Genomic DNA, 10810 nt, shown 5'->3' on the forward strand with positions numbered 1-10810 from the left:
GATGCCGGACGCGTTGAGAAGTGGAGACGGATTATGAGATGAAAGTAGAGATGGATTATGGGGAGATAAACGCGTCCATGGCTCGGGAGAGGCGTGCGTAGCAGGACCCTGTCGTGGTCATTTGAGCAGCACGTTTTGTTTGAATGAAAACTAAGAAGAGGTTTTTGCACTTTCTGCCAATAAAACAGGAGGCGTTCAGGTGTAAAAACACCAAATAGAAACCTTTTGCAAGGAATCAAGTATGCATTAACCACACGTACTTGTGACAAAACATGCCGAGAAACATTCTCTGATAATCTATGATGCATTGTCTTCGAAACTGACTGGCCTACATCAGAGACAACAGCCTACTTTATGGCCTAGTCTCGCCACCAGTGTCAGACCAGAGGACGCCAAAAGGCGAAGAGTCGGAGACATTGCCAGTGTCAGACCAGAGGATGCCAAAAGGCGAAGAGTCGGAGACATTGCAATGTCAGACAAGAAGACACCAAAAGGCGATGAGTCGGAGACATTGCCAGTGTCAGAGCATTTGTAGCTCGGGTCGAGCAGTTATATCTATGGGCCCCTTTTGCCAGTATCATGTTTTATGATCTTATCTACTTATAATCTAATGGGATTCATATAGTATTTTTAATCAGGCGCTTTACAGCAATTATACAATTGTACACAGCTATGATAATAATTTGAAAGGAAAAATGGGGTTATTGTAAGTGGTGGTGTAGTTTTGATGCAGTCAAACAAAAGGGATTGCTAAGGAGGGGTTGGGATAGGTCCTATTCGAAGTTGGGGGGGCATCGTTGGGAAGACAAAGGGGGGCGACAAGGGGCTCCAGCCCCCCCCCCCCTCCCCCACTTTGCCTTTTCTCCTTCGACTCCACTGGCTTCCCATTTACTATGAAACTATTAAACTTTTTTATTTTACCAGGTAAGGGCCTGCTGAGCTATGCACAGGGGGTCCCCGATATACGTTGGGGTTAGGGACCAGAAAGTTGCGACATATAACGAAACGACGAATCACGGGGAATTTTCCCCCATAGCAAAAGCAACCAAAATACGGACTGCACATGTACACTGCCTGCACTACACATAATGTACACACATTTATAACCAATTCTGAGTAAAAAAAAACACTTAATTGAAAACCATTTTTCTGAGTGTTTCAAAGCAGCCCTGTACACTTTAAATCGTTTTATGACATTTTAAAGCAATAACTCGAACAGAAAACCATTCTTAGTGTAAAAAAAGGCAAACTCTTAAACAGCATTTAAAAAAATTCCTTAACCTATCATTTTATACTCTTACCTTGAGGAGTGGATGAGTCGTGTTGAAGGGTTGCGACGATATTTTGCGATAAAGTCTGTGCCGATTAAAACGAGAACTCGTAGCTACGCACGCGAGAGAACACGATGGGACTGAGAAGATGGCGGCGCATGCGCGAAATCCGAGTTGCACAGTACCTCTACACCCCCCACCCCTCAGAGCCGAGTTAAGCCGTATACACACACAGCCAGTTACCGCATACACACACGGCCAGTTACCGCGTGTGTGTGGTCTTGCTCGGCTGCACTGCAGTCTCGAATGACGTCACGAAAACTTGGCCTGTGTCGTCGCTCAGGCTCGATCGTCTCATAACGGTGGCACTTCGGTTTTCCGGTGGGTGGCTGTGGCCATCTCCATTCGTTTTGCGTCCATCGCTAACGTTGCTGATGCTGTTGAGAATAAGAATATTGTATTTATACTGGAGGAATCTGATCAGTTCTAAAGCTCTTTTTTCACAGATGTCCTGTAAGGGACATTGGGCCAGAATTGTATAACAAACAATGCAAAAACACGCCATGAGTGCAAAGTATAGGAAAGGTACACAAATCACTTTAAATTTATGCAGAAAAGTAATCAAAATAATGTATTGGCAGGGCGTCGCCACGAACCTGTACTTCGTGCAGCACTCTCACGCGGAGGTGGAGGTAAAGGACACCAAGAGCCGGCAGAACCTGCACGAGGCAGACTTCGTGGTCGCGCTCTGCAAGCACCTTCTGCTGCAGGGCTACGCGCAGGAGCGCATCACCGTGCTCACCACCTACACGGGCCAGCTGCTGGCGCTGCGCAAGCGCTTGCCGCGCGATCGCTACGGCGGCGTGCGCGTGTGCGTCGTGGACAAGTACCAGGGCGAGGAGAACGACCTGGTGCTGTTGTCCCTCGTGCGCAGCAACGCCCGGGGCCAGACGGGCTTCCTAAACATCGACAACCGCGTGTGCGTGGCGCTGTCGCGCGCGCGCATCGGCTTCTTCATCGTGGGCGACGCAAAGATGCTATCGGCGGTGCCCCTCTGGAAACGCGTGATCGGCGAGCTGCACGCCGGCGGGCGCATCGGCCCTGCGCTCAGGCTGCGCTGCCAAAACCACCCGGAGCGCGAGACGGCGGTGGTGACCGCCAAGGACTTTGCACGGGTACCCGAGGGTGGATGCGAGCTGCTGTGCGAGTTCCGGCTGGACTGCGGGCACGTGTGCACACGCAGCTGCCACACGGAGGACCCCGAGCACAAGAAGTTAAAGTGCCAGAAGCCGTGCAGCCGCACGATCTGCGAGCTCGGGCACCGGTGCCGCAAGGTTTGCCACAAACGGTGCGGGAAGTGCACCGAGCCCGTGGCCAAGACGATGGCGGCGTGCGGGCATGAGCAGATGGTGCCGTGTCACGTGGACGCAGCGAGCTTCTCCTGCCTGGTGCCGTGCCCGAAGCCGCAGGCGTGCGGCCACGCATGCCCCCGTCCCTGCGGCCAGGATTGCCCAGCCTCGTGCACGGTGCTGGTGAGAGAGAGGCAGGCGTGCGGGCACGAGTGTAAGGTGCCGTGCGGCCGCAGACACGAGCCTAGGCCGTGCCACGTGCGCTGCCAGACGGCGCTGGCGTGTGGCCACGCGTGCCATGGGAACTGCCAGAGGTGCAAGAACGGGCGGTGGCATGCAGCGTGCGGGGAAGCGTGCGAGCGCTCGCTGCCCTGCTCGCACCAGTGCACCGCGCCGTGCGCGGCGCGTGGCTGCCCCCCGTGCGCGCAGCGCTGCCGTAACCGCTGCGTGCACAGCGCGTGCGCGCGGCCATGCGGCCAGCCGTGCATGCCGTGTGCCGAGCCGTGCGAGTGGCGCTGCGGGCACTACATTTGCCGGCGACTGTGCTACGAGGAGTGCGACCGCCCGCGCTGCGACAAGCCTTGCCGCCGCCGCCACCTGCCGTGCGGCCACGCGTGCGTGGGCTACTGCGGGGAGCCGTGCCCCTCCAAGTGCCGCATTTGCCACGCCGCCGAGGTCACCGAGATCTTCTTCGGGAACGAGGATGAGCCGTCCGCGCGCTTCGTCTTGCTGGAGGACTGTGAGCACCTCATCGAGGGCACGGGACTCGACCGGTGGATGGAGACGAGCGAGGACGGCGGCGGCGGCGGGGGCGCGGGCGACGGCGGAGAGACGCCCGTTGTCGTGAAGCTCAAGGAGTGCCCCAAGTGCAAGACACCGATCCGGCGGAACCTGCGCTACGGCAACATCATCAAGCGCACGCTCGGGGACATCGAGGCCGTGAAGCGCAAGCTGTGGGGAAGCGACGAGGAGATTGCGCAGGCGAAGAACCGCGTGCGGGAGATCCTCGCGAAGGTGAACCCCAAATCGCTGCCCGCGTCGCCGCTGCGCGCGATGCTCGACCTCCTCACGGACAGGACGACGGTATCCGAGTGGAATATCCCAACGGATTTTCTGAGTGCGCTGCTGGCGGGAGAGCTAAACCTCCTGCAGGTGAACACTCTGGAGAACAAAGCCATGCTACTGGCGGACATCGCCAAGCTGAGGCCGGAGCTGTCGAAGATCAGTACGGAGAGGAAGGAGGTAGTCAAGGAGGCCCTCGACAAGCTGGTGGAGTGGATGTGCGAGCAGCAGACGGCCGGGCTGACGGAGCAGCAGCTGCAGGACCTGCGGACGGAGACGCTGCGTCTGAGCTTCCTCATCAAGGTGCAGGCGGGCATGAGCGTCGCCAGTAGCATGGCCAAGGTGTCCGACGCAGCAACTGCGATCAGCGAAGAGATCATGAAAAGTGAGCGTGTTTCCAACTCAATTGTTATAATCGTCCTTTGTTGTTGTCATCGCCATCATCATCACCTTCTCTTACTGTCATCAAAAAGAGCTAATCACATGTTTGGTTTTGCGAGTTAATTTGGCTACATTCCAGCTCTGCGAATGAAATGCAGAGCTAACCATGTGTTGTGGTGATGTCTGACGCTTTGCTCCGCGTGCCGGGAGCTTCTTCACTTCAGTTGTCGATGAAGTTCCCAGCATGTCGGACCAATATATTTTGACTATATTTTTTATTTCACCAGGTAAACCCGACTGAGCTCTATAGCTCTTTTTCCGAAGCGACCTGGCCATCACAAATTATACCTCAACGAAGTGGCTTATCGCGTGGAAATGTATAGCAGCCAAATAATCTACACGCATGCTGATTCTAAATGCAGAAGGAAATACCGGAGGACCCCGGAGATATGTCATACAGCACAACCGCGAACGCCTACGTGAGCGATCTAACCGGAGTGCCCGATCATTCCATCCCTCTGCTGTGCGCACGCCTAGCTCTCACGAACAAGCGGAGGTTCGGGCCCGAGCAGGAGAAGGAGGTGCGCCGGCTCGCCGAGAGCCTCCAGGAGGAGCTTCCCAAGAGCGGCCTCGGCATCTCGGACTCGGAGCGCGCGTCCATCGTGAAGGCCATCGGCCTGAAGCCAGGCCACTGGTACAAGTGCCCCCGCGGCCACGTGTACGCTATCGGCGAGTGCGGCGGCGCCATGCAGAAAGGAACGTGCCCCGAGTGCGGCGAGCAAATTGGCGGGGAGCACCACAGCCTGCAGGCCGGCAACGCGGTCGCCACAGAGATGGATGGCGCGCGGCACGCCGCCTGGTCAAACACCGCCAACAACATGTTCAACTACGACCAGCTGCCCGATTTTCTGTGACGCGTCACGGGCCCAGGAACTGCGGTGTAGAGCCGGCGTACGGGAGGTAGGGGGGTCGGGTAAACTCGCCGATGTGTGTTCGTTGTGGTCGTACAGCGTACAGCGTAAAGGCCGTAATTAAAATGTATTTTGGTGGGAACACATCCCCCCCAATATTCAAATATGCTAAAAATATCCCCCCCAATATATTGAAGCCGATGCTCGACTGCTGTGGGTAGGTACAATCAATGTCAAACACTGTACTGTCTCTCCATTTCATTCCTTTAAAATGTATTAAAAAGTGGAAAACTAGAATGTAATGAGTGTTACGTAGGCTACATCACTATCGAGTGGAAACAAACGTTTTTAGTGAAAACGGGCCAATTTCCGATTGCCAATCAACCATCACTAATGTCAGCTATCATAGCTAAGTAAATTACTTAGAAAGTTAATTAGCCACACATTCACCCAGCGACCAACAATGGCGCTCACGGGCGTATTCAACTAACGTTAATGTCTTTATTACGCTATATTTGTCAGAAAGCCCACGTGAAGTTGGAGTAAAGTGTCAATCATTTATGTTTCGCTGCATGTGTAATATACATTTGTAGACAGTAGCTTTCATTTATTGCATATTCGTATAGTATAGTGTATAGCTGTACTTGCTTATGTGTTTCTTTGATTAAAGTGCAAGCAGTTTTATAACATTCAGCTTCCATTCACAGTGAGTGTCATCATGAGCAATTGGAAGGGTGGCAGTGACATTCGTCAGTTTTTGGGCTGCTTCAGAAAAGAAGTAAGTTGAGAGCAGTGAGAAAATGAGTACCAGTCAGATTATAGTGGGTTTGACTGAAGTGCACGCTCAACTTGGAGGCAACACTTTATTAATGCATAACAACCAACTGGAGCATTATACGCAGGGTGGTGATCACCGTTCCTAATCTCACTAACACTCAGGGAATACTACACAGCATGACCCGGGCAGGTAACGGGCTGCCGGCTCTAAAGAAAGTTATCTCTGGTGTGGACCAATCCGTTTCAAAGACAATGCATAAATTATCAGAGTATTGTTTTTTGTTTGCATTTGACTGCAAGTATTGTAGTTAATGTAAGCATGATTCCTTGCAAAAGGTGTCAGTTTTGTTGCCAGAAAAAAGGGGAAAAATCCGATTAGTATATTTTGGTACTGGCAAAGGAGGTCCCATGATGTAAACCACTTTGTTGGGCTATTATTTGTTGCCAAGTTGCTTCTGAAAAAGAGCTACATAGCTCGGTGTGCCTTATCTGATAAAATACAAATAATTTAGTTTAGTTTTATATTTTAAAAAGGATCTTTCACAAGTGGCGTTATTATTTGTCACCTGTGATAAATTATAACACATTTTACGTGTTTGTAAAACTGTGCTTTATCAATGAAGTGTTGCTTGCCTAGTGTTTAAAATGCACATTTTATGACGTTAAGAAAAAGGGCTTGTTGGCATGCGGGAGTGTGGTGTTGTTAATCTCACACTTTCTGTGCTGTGTTGAGGGAAATGGTATCATGGCTACAGAGGACTGGAATAGCAAAACAGCCAAAAAATGTGAAATAACTGAAAAGTACATGGCCAGCTGCTTCAGAGGGTGCCTTAAAGACCCCTTGGTGGTGTTTTTGTTCGGAACAGAGTCAGGCCATGCGTAATGGGCACATTTTTACAAATTTAGCTGCACATTTACGTTATTTGGTGAAACCGCAGAGCAACATCACCCCCCGTACTGGCAAACTTTACCCATCCGTAAAACGTGGGCGCCTTCGTGGTGGCTATGCAAATGGCGCAGATGCCGATGACGAATGTACGCGCTGTTATATTGCATTATTTTGCAGTAACTCGACCAGCGATGGTACAGGGGTCTGTAACCAAAATAATAAGGGCAATTTTTTTCCCAATTTGGTAAAAAAAAAAACTAAATATTTCAAGAGCCGCACAGCAGTCCTTGAAGAACCGCATGCGGCTCCGGAGTTGCAGGTTGCCGACCCCTGAGCTCGCACTTGTTCAAAGCAAATTGACGTCAGTGCCTTCGGAGATGTTGCGCTTTTTGGGGTTATATTATTCCATTGTTTGCTAAAAAAATTTAACCCCGTAGGTTTTCGTAGCTGATTTTAATCCCAAATGCTTTTCCGGGTTGTTTTTTTCCGGACGGGTCTGCGTGTCGAGGAATTTCTTCTGTTAAAGCTTCCGCCATGCACTACTGTGCAAACGCAACACACAGACCAACCGGGAAATCCACAGTTCGCGAACGGGTTTAATAAATTTCGATTTAAAGCTTTCGTGACTGCAGGGATTCATCTTCTTGGTTCTTTCGGTAAAGTCACGTAGAAGGGAATAAAATAATAAAAATAAAACTAAAACATAATAAAATCAAATATTATATTATATTATTTTATTATGTTTTATTTTTATTATTTTATTACTTCCCTTCTACGTGACTTTACCGAAAGAACCAAGAAGGGTTTAATAAAATTGTTAAATCTCACATTGAGCCTATTAGTGTCACTTAATATATGCATACTGTATGTGCACCGTATACTATAACTATGCATGTATGTTGAACCTCTTTTCGTACCGTACGTAGCCAACTGTGCTGATCAGAGGTGCGGGGGAAGGACAATAAAATAAACACTAAAAGCAGTTCCAAAAAGTGTAGTTTTCCATCTAGATTTAAAAGTGCATAGTTCCAATGACTTCCTAATGTCGGAAGGAAGACCATTCCAGACAGCCACAGGAGCGCATCTGAAAGTGCACGATGTCGTGATCTTTTTGTTCGATGGTGACCACACTCGAGTCTTTTGTTCAAAAGAAGTGCCACTCCAAGTTGTTTGGCAGTTTCCTGCCCCGAGTGGGGAACTGTCCACCCCTCATGATGACTATAGAGCCAGAACCGGTCCACCGGGCCTCCTGTATTCCACAGTGAGCCAGGCGGTACCGGTCCATCTCCCAACAGAGGAGTGGCAGCCTCTCTTAAGCAACGAGAGTCGGAAGGGGTTCAGTCTGGCCCTGCCAGATGGAGTTTGACCAGAAGGTGTCTTAAATGCCTGTCCCCTGAGGTCTCCAGCACGAGATTATGTCGATGTTTCTACCGTGCTGCTTTGTAGAAGTGCCAGGTCGAGGGGTTACCAGCCCTTTGCACACTAACCTAGCTATACACACAACCCCCCACACACACAGCTTGCAACACTTACACAAACAGCCTGTATCGCCAAGTATCAAGGCCTACACGCAACCTGTATCATAGACACAGCCACTGTACGCCCTTTATTACGCCAAGCTATACAAACCGTACACCACGCTACTACACACTATACAGTCACACTTGGCTGTACCGCACAATACTGTACACAGTGCAATACATTAAAAACACAGAAATATACAGACACGAACACGCATACGTACACATACAGACACGAGGACACAACACGAGAATACATATGGACGTGCTGGCGATACTGCACACTGACGCAGCTTCACAAACCGGTTCTCATAAAAGTCTAAAATAACAAAAAATATAAATCTGTTTTGTCAGTCTTTAATCGACCCTGTCGCTAAGTTTGAGTCTACTGAGGTAAATATTGATTGGTGGTTTGTTTTGGGTCCGGGGCAGGCAATTTTTTTTATCGATCGTCCTCAGGACTGGGTTGCTGCCAAAACGCAGGCCAAGCGGCAACAAGTCGCCACTGTGTCCAGGGCCTACGGAAAACTTAAAGGGCCTTCGAAAAAAATGTTGGCCGTGCTTTAAGGTGTTGTTTGGATGATTTTTGTTTAAGCAAGATACTTTCTTGAACAAATATATATAGCAAGTGTAGTGGGTTCCACGGAGACTGGAGACGCCGTCTTAGAGGCAACACGGTTTATTTATAAACTTTAATAACAAGACTCCCCTTAACTCCCACTATCTATGGCTAGCGTGGCCTCACACTGGGTTAACCGGGCCCTGAGCCCTCCGGCTATCTGTGCCCGAACTGACCCGACCCAGCCAAGGTACGGGTCTTGACCACTGGTCTGCGCTCGGCCCCGGCCCTTACAAGGACGTCGGGTCCCAGGGTCCGAGCTAGGCTGGTCTTCTTTCTTCGTCTTCAGAACACTGCCCCGAGTTGTGCTTGAGGTGCCCCTTTTATCTACCTCCCGGGGACTCCCCGCCCCCGGTACCGCCCCCTCTCTGGAACCTTCCAGGGGACTCTGGAAGAACCCCCCAACCCCTCACCTGGGGTCTGGGCGGGGGGAGAACCCGCCCCCGCAATGGTCTGGCTCTCCCTGACCTTCCCCAGCTCAGGGTGGCACCCCCTATGGGCCTGTGCCCGCAACTGCAGGTAAGTGTATATACGGACGGGATACGATGTGCATTTCCGACGCTACACAAGGATGAGCACAGTGTATGTCTATACAAAGAGGCAGTCATGTCAATGTTTTTTTTGTTCATAAGATGAGAGAAATTAACGCCGGAGATGAACTTTTAGAGATTCTTTCATTGGAAAATGATCAATAACATCTTTAAAAAAAATTTCGCACAATCTCATTCTCAATAGAGAGCGGTGCAAGGGAAGACAAGCGGCGGCGTTGTTGTTGTGCTACGCGTGAACCAAGCGAGTGGCATAGACGGTAGTCGTGACATGGGCAGCAGTAGCAGCTGTCGAAAGTTATCACTGAAGGCCTACGAAAGAAAAGTGCCCAGGGCCTACAAGAACCTTAATCCGGCCCTGGCTATACGACAACAGACTGTGAAGCTTCGTGTTCAGCCGCTCATAACACATTCCTGCGCAGGGTTGCTCGGTCAATGGCTAGGGTCAACGGCGGCGACTGTGAGGGCGGGCACAAGCCGGCGTGAGTAGGTTAAACGTTGAGTTTTATAAGGGCACCACGGGGTGACCAGCCCCACCCCACCCACCCCCACCCAGCCCCTCCCCACCCAGCCCTTCCCCACCCTCTCCTCCCCACCCAGCCCTTCCCCACCCTCCCCTCCCCACCCAGCCCCACCCTCCCCACCCAGCCCCTCCCTGCACGACGGACGGACACAATAATCCCCTGTGGGCTGGTGTAACCAGGAGGTTCTTACCAGTATAAACGTTCGTCTTCCAACTGCTTTAACATCACGAGAACTGATTTTGAAGCACCACCACCTCCACTCCGCAAGAGTTTCTGACCGCGGTTGCGAATCACGATAAACTAAATAATTTCGGATTTTTTTTGTGTACCAGTGTACTGCTGCTAATACTTTCACGTGCTGCACACAGACGCACGTGCTGGCTCACAGACGGAAGCAAACCACGGAGAAAGGGGCCGTCCATAAATGACGTCACGCACCTAGGGGGGGGGGGGTCAGACATTTTTGACGATGTGTGACGAAGGGGTTGAGAAATGTGACGTCACATCAAAATGCGCAACTTTAAATAAATATAGACAACACGTTCTACTTAATTAAATATAATTTTTGATAAATGTTTTCTCCTACAACATCAGAGTGCAGCGCCACAATAAATACGCACTACAATAACAATAGTTTAAAGCGATTTGAAGCATGTTTTATATTTTGGGGGGGGGGGGGGCAGAGCTTTGTGACGTCATATTTGAGGGGGGGGTCTGACTTTTTGTGACGCCGTGCGACGAGGGGGGGGTCAAAAATCGTCCAAAATCGCGTGACGTAATTTATGGACGGCCCCTAAGGGGTTGACAGCTATGATACACTATAACAAAAACAAACGCATCGCTGTCGTTAAAACCACGGTGGCTTCAAAAAAGGGGGGGGGATACATAAGAAACGACGTTTCGGGCAATGGCCCTTCTTCACAGCGCGTGTCCATAACAACGCCATCGTCTGGCTCACG

The 10810-nt window shown here is 50.7% G+C and overlaps 1 protein-coding gene across 3 annotated transcripts in view; it reads left to right on the forward strand.

Moving 5' to 3' along the window:
- The window catches only part of LOC144735249 (NFX1-type zinc finger-containing protein 1-like), a 41605-nt gene extending 33985 nt beyond the window's left edge, over window positions 1-7620 (forward strand). For all 3 annotated transcript variants that reach the window (XM_078617748.1, XM_078617747.1, XM_078617749.1), the window contains exons 14-15: window positions 1913-4067; window positions 4601-7620. In XM_078617748.1, the coding sequence (XP_078473874.1) occupies window positions 1913-4067; window positions 4601-4977 (2532 nt within the window). In that variant the 3' untranslated portion in view covers window positions 4978-7620. The remainder of the gene's footprint in view (window positions 1-1912; window positions 4068-4600) is intronic.
- Window positions 7621-10810: the final 3190 nt, after the last annotated feature.

The sequence above is a fragment of the Lampetra planeri genome, chromosome 54 (assembly GCF_965212315.1).
Source record: "Lampetra planeri chromosome 54, kcLamPlan1.2.h2, whole genome shotgun sequence".
Lineage (NCBI taxonomy): Eukaryota > Metazoa > Chordata > Hyperoartia > Petromyzontiformes > Petromyzontidae > Lampetra > Lampetra planeri.